The sequence below is a fragment of the Aulostomus chinensis genome, chromosome 14, assembly GCF_037954235.1.
Source record: "Aulostomus chinensis isolate RoL2024-O1b breed Wild chromosome 14, RoL_Achi_v1.0, whole genome shotgun sequence".
Taxonomy (NCBI): Eukaryota; Metazoa; Chordata; class Actinopteri; order Syngnathiformes; family Aulostomidae; genus Aulostomus; species Aulostomus chinensis.
Window position 1 is genome coordinate 4,981,146 of NC_141333.1, and position 14,127 is coordinate 4,995,272.

A 14,127-nucleotide genomic window follows, 5' to 3' on the forward strand; every position below is an offset into this window, starting at 1 on the left:
GTGTGACATGCTCACCCAGGAGCAACTGCAATATTTGACTTGCCTTTGCAAGACATAACCCAGCTACACATGGTATGTGTCAAAATGTCTTAATTTGAGAATCCTAGCTGAGCAAATATCTTGATACCAGAATCAGGGAAAGTGTCCCGCAGCTTAGTGGATCATCACACTCAATCCATGCCCCCCTCTGTGTGTGTGTGTGGCTCTACACTGATGTGTGTCTTGCGTGCAGGCTTTAAACTCTGAAATGTATAATTCAAAGCAAAAACTAGGTAGCAACAGTAATTTAAGCCCAGTTTATTGGCACTTAATTTGGTATCTTGCTGGTGTGAAGTTTAAGAAATGCTGCACTGGTGGATGCTTACAAGGCTGACTCAGTCCTTACTGGTATGTGTTTAACAGCCACACGTTTTGTCTCACTTCAACATCCAGCACCAGAGTTTTCAGTCACTGGTGTTAGGAGAGGAGCTCAAAGTTCCTGAGAGTCGCTGTCCTCAGCTGTGACAGACCTTTGTGAGTTGAGGGAGGAGAGTTTGTCCCTCTTTCTATGGACCACCACAGGAACTGGGGGTATCTGTCAAACCACACCACATTATTGCAATGCCTTTTAACAAGGTTTGTAGCACACTGCAAACCGTGTACCTACCACAGCTGGATATTTATAGTGGTGAAGGCTACCGGGGTCTGGCTTTGCAAAAGTGTGCCCATCTCCGTCACGGCTGTTGGCCAAGCGCACACACAGCTCCATGTTGCCCACCTTTAGGTCGGGAAACATAACACACAGGTAAACTTTCTCAGAATTCTCAGTGGAACTGCCTGAGTAACAGATGTGTCTGTCGTGGCTGACAATCAGTCCTCTTGTACCTGAGGTATGGAGTTGAGCTGGGTGAGTCCTGAGGAGGGTCTGAAGGGCAGCTGGCGCACTGGCACCCTCCAGTGGCCACTACGAAGCTGGTGAGAGAAGAGATCAGTTACGGTGAAAGGACACATGAGCATCATAGGCAGATGGTTGTTTTGAGGTCGAATTCAAGCTTGAAACTGATTAACACTCAAATGTTACTCCCACAGGTGCACTAGTTAAAAAAAAACCTTTTCATTTACATGAATGAGTCATAATAAAGTTGATGAATAAAGGTATTAGCCTGAAAACTCTGTTGTACATATTAAAATACATTTTTCCCTCATTACTGCAAACCTGGTTGTATTGGTCAAAGAGGTCCAGTTGTGTCCAGCCACAGGGCGACAGTTTGAAGAGGGAGGGAGACGGCTGGATCCTCCAGGAAGAAGACAGGCTACATATTTACTGTCCTGACTTATCTTCTTCCTTCCATCTTCATGCTCTCACATAAAACCATGACCCCTCAGACATGTGCAGCACTAGTTCACATAAACCTTAAATACACACATAATAGCACAACACCCCTACCTGGGGAGAGGTTGTATGACTGACAGCAAAGCATAGTTTCCAGGGTCCCGGCTGTGGGTGAAATGCAGGGACGCTCCAGGCAGGCACTGGACAGGAGGCAGTAGAGTTGGGAGACCCGCTTCATTCCCATCACAGTAGAGAGCTGCCACCAGGCGCACCACCTTCTGAGGGGCGTCAACTCCCAGAAGCAGGTCATAAAAAACCAAGAAACCGGCTCTGAAATATAACAGTTACTTGAATCACACGCTTGACAATATTTGTTATTTGAGATGATTTAAATCTGCAGTCATCTATTTAATGGGCTCAGTTTGATTCTGCTTGACATTCTGTGGAACGGACGCAGGGTCGTAGGGTGCTGGACCCAGAGAGTCCAGGAAGTCCGCTGCACGTCTTCCTGAAGGAGAGGTGAAGGATCCGGTCTGGAGCTGAGGGATGCAGAGATATTTCTGAATCAATGTCCTAAAGAAACATCAGCGGACTTTGAATTACCTGACTGACCCTTTTTTATAGAAATGAAAACTTTAAAGTTACAGTAAGTGTACCACAGAATTAGGTGCATGAATATGGGTTGTCGCTTGGAGAGGGACTGGAGGAAAGTGTCTACTCTCAGCTTTTTTGCATCTTTCCATCTCTGCTTGTAGTCTGGTGATGTGTTTCTCTGTCTCCAGCAGCTCAAACTCAGTCCTCAGTGCTGCTGCAGATGACAAAAACATGAAATGTCCCCTCTGAACCAAAGTGAACTTGAAGGACTTAGAAAGGAAGAGCATTCAACCTTCATAGTTAAGATGTTTCCTCCTGTTCAGCTGGATCATGAGGAGCTCCTCCTCCAGTCTTTGGTTCTCCCGCTCCAGATCCAGCAGCCTCCCGCTCAGAGGGGGCGTCACCTCTGGACATGAGGACAACCAGATCAATAATGTAGCTGAGCGTCTAAAGGTCATTCACCCTCAGTTGTTTCTCTGTTTGAGACGAGGCTTTGGTTGTTGACTCATGAGGTTTTCCTGACCAACAAATTCAACAAGACATCCTCTGGAGGGTAAACTCTCTCACAAGGATGACAAATCAGCACATTTCCTGAGGAAAAAAAAGGAATCTCTTCTGTTTTAACTGTTTGGATATTATGATGCTAGAAAAAGAACCATCAACAAATAGAGAGAGAGAGAATCCTGCTTGAAAACACAGTTGTGACTCGTGCAGTGAAAACAGATTTCTCTTCATCTTCTCTGGAACTATTACTCTTCTCCGTCCTGGCTTCCGCTGCTGCTGCTGCTGCTGCTGCTGCTGCTGGTTGGTTCCTCTCCAGGTTTTGGGCCTCCACCTGCAGGTCAGTCATCTGTGCCACAATGACTGGATCAGACCCACCAGACTGCATGTACGCCTGCTGCAGAGCTCTGCATTAGAAGACATGTTACTTGATCTGTCCTCACATAACCAGATTTTGAAGCAAATGGGGTCACATACTTTATCTTTGTGGAGAGAGGAGCATCCACCGAAGCAACGCACTCATCATGATGCATCATCTTATTCCTGTGTGAATCTGTCTGAACTGCATGTACATCTTTTACTCTAAGAAAGAAAATACACTGTAGATCATTTCAATGATTCATACTGAGGCATTTATAGAAAGTTTGTACTTGCCAACATGAGGAAATTCAATTTATGGTACCACAAATGCTGCAATGAGGAACCACCCAGGCATAATGAAACACATAAATGATGCTCTGAGTCATGTGGTTGCCAAAAAAACCATCCATCCATCCATGGTCAACTGCTTATCCTGTTAAGGGTCGCAGGGGGTTGGAGCCTATCCCAGCTGCCTTAGGGTGAGAGGCGGGGTTCCCCCTGGATGGTTCACCAGTCCATCACAGGGCCAACACATACAGACAGACAAACATTCACACTCACAGCCACGCCTACAGACAATTTAGAGTCTGGATTAACCTCGTTCCCTCTTGATGTCTTTGGACCGGGAAGCCGGAGTACCGGAGAGAACCCACGCAGGCTCGGACCCCGGAACCTTCTTGCTGTCAGGCAACAGTGCTAACCACTGCACCACCGTGCTGCCCCCAAAAAACACATGTTTTAATAAACAATCCTTTGAACCCTACATTTCATATTTGTGCTGAAATAATTAGGAACTACTCACTGAGTAAACTTTGTTGTGTGAGTGTCTTTATTTTCCAACTGAGATGTTGCACATCTGACTGCAATCTAATTTACCACATCATGAGGAAGTATATTTACTCAGGGCCGTTTGTTTATTTTGGTTCATATATTTTTTATTGCCATTAAATTGCATGAAAACACCAAAACCAAGACTAAGCTAGTGTGTCTCTCTGTATGTTCTTAATTTTCCACAATCAAGCCCATTCATCCCTAAGGAACATTTTGAGGCACCACTAACACCGAGTGTTCTACAAGGTTTGCACACTGACTGTAATGTGCGGTGCTGCTGATTGAGTTGCTGCAATGCTTCCTCCTTCCTCTCCTCCAGCACCCTGAGCTCCATCAGCACGCTGTCCAGGTGACTTGGGTTGCTCTGCTCAGCCAACACACACGCCTGATGCACCAGTTCTAACAAACAAAAACACCATCTTACAGAAATCTCTGGCTACAACGGCCACTGTAGATTTAATTAGGATGATTTATTCTCTCTCTCTCTCTCTCTCTCTCTCATTTCCATACAAAGGCTAACAGACACATTTTGTCTCCATCTCCTTCATTTGCTCCTCACCATCTCTCTGTTGCTCCAGCTGCTGGGTGTGAGCGTGTATCGAGGCCAGTTGGTGCTCATGACGCTCCGCCATTCCTCTCATCTCCATCAGTCTCTCTCTATGACCCAGCTGATGCCCACCAGCCAAAGAAATATGCTTATAAATATGAGGATTTCTCTACAGCATTGATTTTTAAACCTTTAACACTCTTGAGCAAAATGACTCATTTCTTTTTGAGACCCACTATCATTAAAATATGCGCTCATCTCCGTATCGTTGTCTCCTAGGGTGACCTGTGACTCAGTCTGACACCAGTGGCCGATGACTTAATCCATTATTTAAGAGCTTTTACAATATAGACGAAGTATCCGGTCTTGTGGTACTTCGGCAGACTTGACTAAAGTGTGCATCAGTAGTAAAGCACAAGGAGTAAGAAAAGGAGGCTGTGCCGGGGCCAACCTTGCTGTCTGTGCTCCTTTTGGACCAGTTTAGCAGCGTTTCTTCAACAGACTTCCCCAACTTGTGAAACTGAAAATCAAAGAGGAGAGGGTCACATAGAGATTAAAAAAAAAAAAAAAGATGCTGTGAGGCTTTCATCCCTTCTGGGTTCATGAATCACATTTTTTTCTCCTTCAGAACAGAAGAAAACACTATGACTAAATAATTCACACTGGCTCACAGGGATTATTCATTTCTTGCAAAGTGGTCTCTACTGTGGAGAGCGATTTAGGAGCCATCCTCCTGTCTGTGCGTGGAATAGTTGCACCAGCCATCACACTCTGGTAGCAACTCGGTCCCCTTATCGATTCATCTGTGGATTCATTTTATTTGCTGAATTGTTTTGTCTATAAATTGTCAAGAAATGTACCACCTTAAAATACATTTTTGGTAAAACTTACCAAACATTTCTTTCGCTTGGAGTAGAGTAATATTAGACAGGGAGTATTTTTTTACTTCGACTCAAAAACTGGGGTTGTGTTCTTTGTCTATCTCAACTGCAACTCCTCACCACAGTGCATCTTGCACACTGCCACCTACTGGCCAGCAGCTTTAAATACAATCCAAATTCTTCAAAACCAAGATGGCTGACGGAAGGCCGGACATGCTGAGCAGTCCAGGAGTATCTTGCAAATCCTTCTGCTGGAGAAGACCCCTGAAGGTAAATAACATTTGATAGCATGGTGAAACTCCTCAGCAGTGACACAGGATCCACTTCTGAGTTTGTGTTGAGAGGAACTTGTGGTTTATCAGGCTGTATTTCCAACTCCAGTTCATACTGCAGCTCTATTGTTCTACTTCATCTGCAGTGGTTTTTTTTGTGTGTTTTTTGTGTGGCTGTACACAGTTGGCTTGTTTTTTTTTTGGTGCTGTGTGTGTGCATCACATATTTCCGTTGTTATTGTTACAAAATGTTCAGTTTGTGCTCTTGAATTTTGATCTTTGCACCTCACCGTGGTTCTCCGGGGTACCACGGCGCAGCTGACGCGTGGGTTCAACTAGTACAGGACAGACGCAGTCAGGTTTGTGTGCTGCTCTTCACTTTTACCTCGTCAGAGAGGGTTTGCAGAGCAGCGCTCTCGGGTTGACCACCGGCTGGTTTTTCTTGTGCTCCTGCTGACTTCAGTTCAGTATTGACACTTTTCTTTGTGATTATTTGGCCTCTCAGCTGCACAAACACATATAAAACCTGTTTTGAATAACATACACACGTACACACACACACACGCACACACACACACACACTAATGAAATCAGCCTTACTGTTTGGTAAAGAGAACAACCACCATCAGACACACCAACCCAGTCCCCTCAAAGTCTCAGACTCCCCCTCTGATCATTTATACCAACAACTTCACTTCCTTTTCCGGGGCAGCAAAGTACAATGCGCGTACCTGTACAAGGTCTGGCGTTTTCATCTGTTTTGGGTCCTCAGATCCAGGTCTGTCTCTGATGACAATTTCAGAGCTGCGTCTTCTCACCCAAAGGTGCTGTACGTCATTCCCAACGCAGAAGCGGGCCTTGTGTTTCTCCAGCAGCCCGGTGGAGTGGAACACCATTTTACAGAGTCCACACATCAACTCCTTCTCCATCTGGTATTAAACCTGGTGTTTGTCCAAACACTAGGATAACCGAGGAGTACACCAACGAATACTAACCAACAAAACAAATGCTACTAAGAGGATTCTTGGAACAATAAGTCAACTCCTCTTCATGGTCTAATGCAATTGACGGGTCAGTTCAGTTCGTGTCTTGCTTGAGTGTTTGTTGCCAACTGTCGCCATGCCAGTGAGTGTGTTGTCAGGATGTGGCGAGGTTCCCTGCGTGTACCTGACACCATCGAAGAAGCACGTGTTAAAGTCTTTACAGTTCTGGAACACACACATGAACAACCGCCAAACTGAACTAAACTCGATCGGCTTGAAAATGCTTCAGAAACAATGCAAGAAACTGCATCATATCCATCCCATGTTTATTAATTTGAACTGGAAAAAACAACATTTTACTGGTTGCATCTCTGAACAGTAGAGCCCCAAACCAACAATAGAGAAAAAAGTGCCATGTTGGTTTGACCATGATGATTGAAAAAAGTCTTTTATTTGATCTTGAATTGCTAAATGGGAAGAAAATGTTTGACAAAAGTGGAATTAAAGTGCAAACATAAAAAAGTCTGAAACAGAATGACAAATCCCTTGTTTGACAGCAGCTGCAACTTCAGTGAGACTACAACGTTTTAGGAGTTCAGTCAACACCGACACTAATGAGTTGCCACGAAAATACAATTACAGTTTTAGACTGTACAGACTGAGCAAGAAAGAGAAAAACAAATGGTTTTCACATGGAATAAACTTGAAAGTTGGGTTGAATGGGTTTTACTTTTCTTACCACATCGGATTATGGAAAGAGAGTCAAGTTTTAGGATGTGCAAATATTTCTGTTGTTCACCAACAAGAAAAAGCTTTCTGTGTGTTTCTGTACTTGCCAGCATGAGTATGGATGCTTGCATGTATTTGAGTATTCATAAAAGTTTGTGTTTTTAAACATCTCTGGCTGGATGATGCACCCTGTCCCTGGAGGGAGAGTCTGACTGGCTCCAAAGCATCAGCAGCAAAGGCCTCAACCTCCATGAGTTAATTTATTCTGATGTCTCAGTTGAAGCTTTGCATAACGATCATCGGAATTTCATGAAAAGGTTGCCTGCCGCAAAAATAGTGGCTAGAGAGGGCATTGATTTAGTTAAGCCTTGAATTTAAACTCTTCCTGAAAACAAAAAGCTTACACAACACGGGTGACGACAGCAGGGAAGCGTAATCTCAGTTTCGTCACGACCAGCTTTTCGCCTCTTCTGTTTTCAGCATGATGATGTTCAATGTCTGCGGTATCTTCCATAGTTTCCTTTAGCCGCTGGTCAGCAGCCGCCATTTTAAAATCCTTTGAAATTCACCAGAGTGGATGGATTGTGTTGTTATGCAGTTAAACAAAACCTTAATGTATCCGTAGCCTCTGTGGAACCTTATTTCGGACATTTAACCAAAAGAATCCACTGACTTTGAGACGAGGGGACCAGATGTTCAGCAGTGCTTAGTTTTGGGTCGTAGGATTCATTCCCTCGCATCTCTCTTCTTCAATGAAAACGGTTCCTTTTTCGAGTCAAATCATCTTTTTCTGAGAGTTGTGGCTGGTTCAGCTTGGCAGTAACAACAGCTTTTATTTGCCTCTGATTTCCATCCCATTTTAACAAAATATTGGATATAACACTCCAAATTTAATAGCCCCGCAAATTACAGCCGTTAAATGAATCAACAATTCTGGTGTAAATGTTATGAGCCTCATGGGGGGAGGATTTCTTGTGGGGCTGCTGCATTAATTTTATGTTGTGTTGTGTTTTGGACCATTTTATCCACCCAGAGTGAACGGGGACAGTTGAATCTGTTCTCGCTCAACAAAACAAACGATTCCATACTGAGACAGACTGAAGTATTCAACGCACCTCTGACAGAAAGAGAAACAGAGTTGCAGACTTGCACTCCTTCCTCTCTCCCACATCTCTCCTGCTTTGCAACACACATTCACGCATGCCCGTCTGTTGCTAGGCAACTGTAAAATAAAGGCTCTGAAGTCAGGAGAGAGAGAGAGAGAGAGAGAGAGAGACAGAGAGGAGAGAATTCACAAGTACTGCAATCCACTACTGTTTGTTTGGCTCTGTACATGATCCCACCACAGCTTTCAGTAACCATCTGTGGATCCGGGAGGACTTGTGACTTCTGGTCCTGCAATAGCCGACCAATCAGCGTTGGCCAGGGGTGGGCTTAGCGGTTCCCAAGGTTACCTGCGTGACTGACGTTCAGCCTCCTGCAGGGGAGCGCGTGGCGGTGTATCACTGATGCTCCTGCTTCCCCACGGAGACTGTGGAGAAATCTGGAAGAGAAGAGAGGAAGAGAGCCAACACAAGAGCAAGAGGAATGCTAATTATTTAAAGTCTTTCCATCTTTTTTTTTTTTGCATTATTTACTGGGGGAAAAAAGAATGCTGGAGCGGTACTGAGGGAAGCCAGCTGAAGGGAGAGTAAATGAAGAATTCCTGAAGAAGAGGAGGGATTTGTTGGTAAGAGAGATCCACACCACTTTTCTCTGTCTGTCTTGGCTTTACCGGTCACCTTTACTTGCCAGGACTGTGAATTATGGTATCTTGACTCTAGCGTGTGTTAGGTATACATGTGTGGGTGAGACGGAAAGGACAGAATCTCTGCATGCTGCGTGGCTGTGGAGGGGATGAGATTTTACTGTATGAAACCTACTGTACAGTATCAGTGATTCAAAAGCTTTAGCTGAGACCAGAGCTCCTGGACTACAAGAGAATGTACAGTCGGGGCCAGAGGGATTCGAATGGCTGAATTTATGAGCTGTTTGAAACACGGTTAAAGCTCAGGCCAGCATTTCTAAGCTTGTCTACTGTATCTGCATAGGAGGAGGAGGATTAATTACATAATGCTTTATCTATAGGCTTGTGTCAGGGATCCTACATAGCTGTGCAGCACTGTACTGTCCCACTATTGCCTCCCTGCTGTACGACTGCCTCTTCTCTACTGTAACCTAGAAAGACATTTGTGGGACCAGTCTCCACTTCAAGGGAATTTTTTTATGCACTTGGACAGACACATTACTGGTCAGTGGAATGACAACACCCTCGCGTGTTCAGTTTTATTACAATTAAGGCAGTCAGTAAAGGGATAAAGGCCAGTGGTAGAAGAACAGGGTGAACATTGATGGAAAAAATGTTGAATTTCAGCGAGAAACTGGTTTAATATTTTCCATCTTTCTCCAGAATTGCAGAAAAATAATGAAGGATACAAACGTTTCCTCCAGGTTTCCCAACTTCTGTCGATGATTGAAGCCACCTGTCTGTATAAAAGCAGTGTTAGATTAGAACTTTCCACTACTTATTGATATTCTACCATACAGTCTTAAAGAAATCTGTGAAATAATCACAAAAGTGAAAACAGTCCCTTAAAACCATGCATCTGTTAAAGCACAATTCCTTTGTGCAACTCGTGAAATTCCAGGTACGACGATGTTGTTTTGAAGTTGAGAAAACTTTCTTTCATCCTTAGCTTCTTGGAATGCCATTCGATGATGAAAAGCAGTATTTTATTTTCTGAATAAAGGCAAAGTCTGGCTAAGTTTAGGCCCAAAAGTCACTAGGTTAAGATGAGGATAAATTTAGTTTGCAGAATTTAAACAGGACTTGAACACAAGTCTTCAACATTTGTCCCACACTGCCGAGTCTTGTAGTTTTTACATGTGAGATACACCGGGTCTGGACCTACTACACACCACCAGTGCGATTTTTAAACTGCTGCAATCTTCTGCATCTTCTTGACATGGATCCGGTTCTGTGAGGTTTCTGTAAAATTCTCCATGTTAACAGCAGTAACCAGCCTGTCACCTGATGTTTGTGACCCAGGGAATGAGTCTAACCCACCACCACCACCAACCCCCCCCCCCCCCCCCCCCAATCCTCATGAATTCACACTGACATCATTTCCATGGTGTCACCTTGCTATTTTACCAGTGTTTGTCACAACCACCACACAAACTGTCTGCTTGAGGTCACTTAATGTGCAGTATTTTGTGGGAGGTCACCCGGCTGCTCGCATCTTAGCAAGAAAAATGACCATTTGACAGATCGTTAAAGATTTCCTTCAGAGGACAGCTAAAAGAGAGCAGTTTCTCCCACTGTCTCGCTTGGAAACTGGAGGAAAGTGTGACAGGGGGAGTTCTGTCAGGCCCAAAACTCAATAACAAGATGGCTTCAAGAGTTTGAAGAAGCTACAAAGTCAGCAAGTATCAGCGTAACCGAGAAGGCTTTGAGTTGCAGGTGGATAAACACTAGAAAATTGGGGTGTTCTGAACCTTTTGGCTGTTGGTGTGTGAAGAATAAATTCAGTCCTCCATCTGGACTTTCCCTGTCTCACTAAAGTTCAGAAATATAAAGAGGGGAGAAATACCACCCAGGCCAACGTGTGTTGGCTTTGTAGGCGCGTGGCGTGTGTGCCAGCTCCCTGTGCCTCCCTAAAACCTCCATTTGTAACCTCGATCATGGCGACAGCTGGCTCCTCCGTGCCCTCAGGACTCGGCTCTGCATCCTCAGGGACACTCCGCTCGGCTGTTTTCTCAAACACGAGCCTTCTCCAGGGCCACCTGGGGCCCCTCACGCACTTTTATGCTGCTTTGGATCAGGTGTGAAAACTTTGAAGTTTTGTTTTTTTTGGTTTTTTTTTTGTCCCTCTGTTTTTGTTGTTTTTGACTGCAGAGACCAGAGCTTCTATGTGCATTTTCTAAACATAAGATTCAGAGCCAAGTTTTTGTACAAGTTAAAACGAATGCTTTTCCTGGGAGTTTGGCTCACTATCTGACCTCATGACTGATGTCAAGTCGAATGTTAACAGCATTTGTGACAAACGGCAAATTAGTTTTACCGACAAGGAAAGAAAATTGTCTTTATGCATCAAGGATAATATATTTTTAATAAAGAAGGTATGTAAGGGGCACATTTGGGCAAATTCTGCACATACTCCGCATACAATCCACCTTTATGGAGAAAAACGCGCTTGTCCCTGTTGTGGTACACTGAGAGGATGATAGTGGGAAGTCTATATTTAAAATCCTAAAACTTGTACAGTCTTGTTCATCCGAAGATCTTTACAGATATCACAAATGCATCAAAGCCCAAATCTGAATTAGTAAAGAGAGAAAACAATCCATTGTCATTTTAGCAAGATATTACAGGAAAACCAACCCTCGGATGGCAAAAGTAGGCAAATAATGCCATAGAATAGATTTTTACATATTTTTAACCCCCACCCCCACCATCATCCTGACTCACCCAGCTCATAGAGCACTGCTCCATCATGCCAGCGGGAACAGAACTGACTAACTTGGCAGCACTCGGATCTGTCCATAGCGCTTCTGTATCTGTGTTATTATTTTCAGGCCTCCATTGTTGCTGTCAGTGATTGCAGGTTGTCACTGTTGATCTAAATTTTCAGAATACATTTCCAGGTGCGCAGGTGGTTTTTCAGTGAGACTCCAGGTGCAGAAGCAGATATTCTGTGGCATTACAGTACTGTAGCTACAGTTGGAGGTGTTTTAGTCTCTAGAGCTACTGCCTGTCTGCGTAGGTGGAAACATCTCATCTTCACAGCTCTGACTACTGCAGATTTTTGGGATATGTTTCGGCTTCATTAGACTGCATGTGGAGCGGTGGCAGGGTGGATGACGGGGAGAGAATAGGAGATGAGATGGGTCATGAGCCAGATTTTAGCCCACACTTGACACAGTCTTCACCTTTAGCCCAAAGACACACTGGGACAGTGGAGACAATCTTGTAGCATCCGTTGGCTGGTTATTAAAGCCTCTGAGAGCATTTGGACCAGGGTTTACTGGTAAAAGTTTTGTTAAAATCGACCAGAACCTGTGAGATGACTGGATGACAGTGTGTCAGTGACAGTTTGTCAGTGGCAATGTGTCAGCAGGAGGTGCGAAACTCTAATTGATGCTCCGTTAAAGTATATGTAAGCAACTTAATTGTAAAAATAAAAAAGGACACAAATCTAAATAATACAAATCAATGTTTTAAATCGATGACATGATATATTTCCATGTTCAGCGTGTAAGAGCGGTTAGCCTGCCACTAGCGTGCCATATTTACACGTTTCCTCTGACAGGTTGAAGTAAGAACTAAATTAAAGGAGCACATCAGCTTTTATGGAAATTTGCTTTTTTGCCATCCTCAGAGTGTCAGAAGAAAAGAAAGATCGCCTTCTCTTCTCTTAAGGTGCCGAGAACCACAGAGACCAGGGGACTGCGAGTTAGCTTAGCGCAATTCGGCGTAAGTAGATTGGCAAATTAGCATACATCCATCTTGCCCACTCAAATTCCAGAATCTATAGTTGTTCCTCTGTGTATTCTGGTTCAAATAGACAAGGTTCAGATCTTGGTTTGTCCAGTAATCCTCTTTATCCTCTCATAAAGTCAGCTATCATTACAGCACTTAATCTTCTTTATTCTTTCTTTCTTTTTTTTTTGAGGTTCAGTTTAAAGCTAAAAAGAAGAAGCAGTATGCCAGGTCTTTGTGTTGTGCATAAAATAAAATTCTTCTAACCATTCTTTGAAAGAAATCAAATTAGATTATTGGATAATTAACTTTAAAAAACAAATATATCCCACATCAACCAAAACAGGATATGTAGACATCAGCTAATAATTAGTGTGATTGGCATTTGGAGTTTTAGACTTATGAGCACATGACATGGACAGGAGTCAAAAAAAGCTATGTTAGTGTTAATAATGTTAGCATTAGCATGTAGCAACAGCGTGTGCAAATTGCTGAGAGAATCCTAATAATAACCAAAGGCAGTAAGTGTTGGTGTTGTTGGCCTTTGAAAGAGGGACAGAGGCTCTGTTAGAGAGTGAGTAATGACAAAACAATAGAGGTATAATCCAGGGATGCAATGCATGATCACACGCTGCATTTTGCTTGTTAGATTTATGGCTGGTTTAATTAATGGCAATATCAGGAAGTGCTACACCATTAGAGGAGGCCTCATCAGCCACAGTAATGGAAATCACCTGTGTGGGTGTGCAGGTCCTGTAAAAATGAAATTGGATGAGAGCAGAAGCAGCAGCAGCAGCAGCTCATCCACCACAGACAGATATTTAAAATCAAACATACACTTTTATGTTGAGGAATGAACTCTAAGTGAAGATGAAATGTTGACTTGGAGCGCTCCGGCTTTGTGTTTGCCTTTCTGTCTGTGTGTAGTTACTGTATGGTTGCATCATTCTCAGTCGGATTATGAAACGGTGAGAAACGAGCCGAGATGTGGAGAGAGAGTCGAACAAAGGAGGAGAAAGACGGATGAGAGAAACAAAGCTCGCCATGTTTCCACCTATTTGAGACGTACTGACGTCAACATAAAAGGAGATTTAACTCATCTGTCATAAATCTGCATGAAAGACATGCCAACGCGTCTAAAGAGAGTTTGCAGTGAAAGGGAATTAGTCCAAACAATGAGATGTGAAGTGGTTCAATCACTGAACAGCGTGTCGGCGCATTAATCTTTAATCAAAAGCATCACAATCAATATCTCAGATCGTCCTGCAGCTTCAGATAAACGATGTGTCACGAATCTGGGAAATCAACACTTTCAACGGGTCCTAATGTTTGAGTTTTTGTTTTTTTAATTGCTGTACGTTTTTTTTGTTTTTTTTTTAAACACCCCCACCTCCTGAGCGATGAATTTCATGTTTGAAATCATTTTGGGCTCATTTGCTGTTATTATCTCCGCACCTGTTTCCCGTCAGAATCCTGCTGCCCTTACACATTTAACAGGTTTCATGTGTTATCATTGGTAAAAAGCTGAACTCAGGATGTTCAAATGTGAGCAGGTTTTTCCTTTGCTGCCAGGTGACGGTGAGAACCTGCGTGGTG

General features: G+C 43.5%; 2 protein-coding genes across 4 annotated transcripts in view; one reads left to right on the top strand and one right to left on the bottom strand.

Moving 5' to 3' along the window:
• Window positions 1-332: 332 nt before the first annotated feature.
• On the bottom strand, window positions 333-5,226 carry ccdc17 (coiled-coil domain containing 17). The gene is made up of 13 exons (XM_086225562.1): window positions 5,037-5,226; window positions 4,597-4,665; window positions 4,158-4,266; window positions 3,859-3,997; window positions 2,885-2,989; window positions 2,660-2,814; window positions 2,199-2,312; window positions 1,969-2,120; window positions 1,766-1,851; window positions 1,427-1,642; window positions 865-951; window positions 647-757; window positions 333-574 (listed from the first exon to the last, which is right to left on the bottom strand). Coding segments are annotated over exons 3-13 (1,254 nt in total). The 5' UTR covers window positions 4,246-4,266; window positions 4,597-4,665; window positions 5,037-5,226; the 3' UTR covers window positions 333-573.
• A 3,133-nt stretch (window positions 5,227-8,359) lies between these two features.
• Window positions 8,360-14,127, top strand: part of lrrc7 (leucine rich repeat containing 7) — a 101,260-nt gene continuing 95,492 nt past the window's right edge. For all 3 annotated transcript variants that reach the window (XM_086225553.1, XM_086225552.1, XM_086225555.1), the window contains exon 1: window positions 8,360-8,739. The gene's annotated coding sequence lies outside the window, so the exon portion shown is untranslated. The remainder of the gene's footprint in view (window positions 8,740-14,127) is intronic.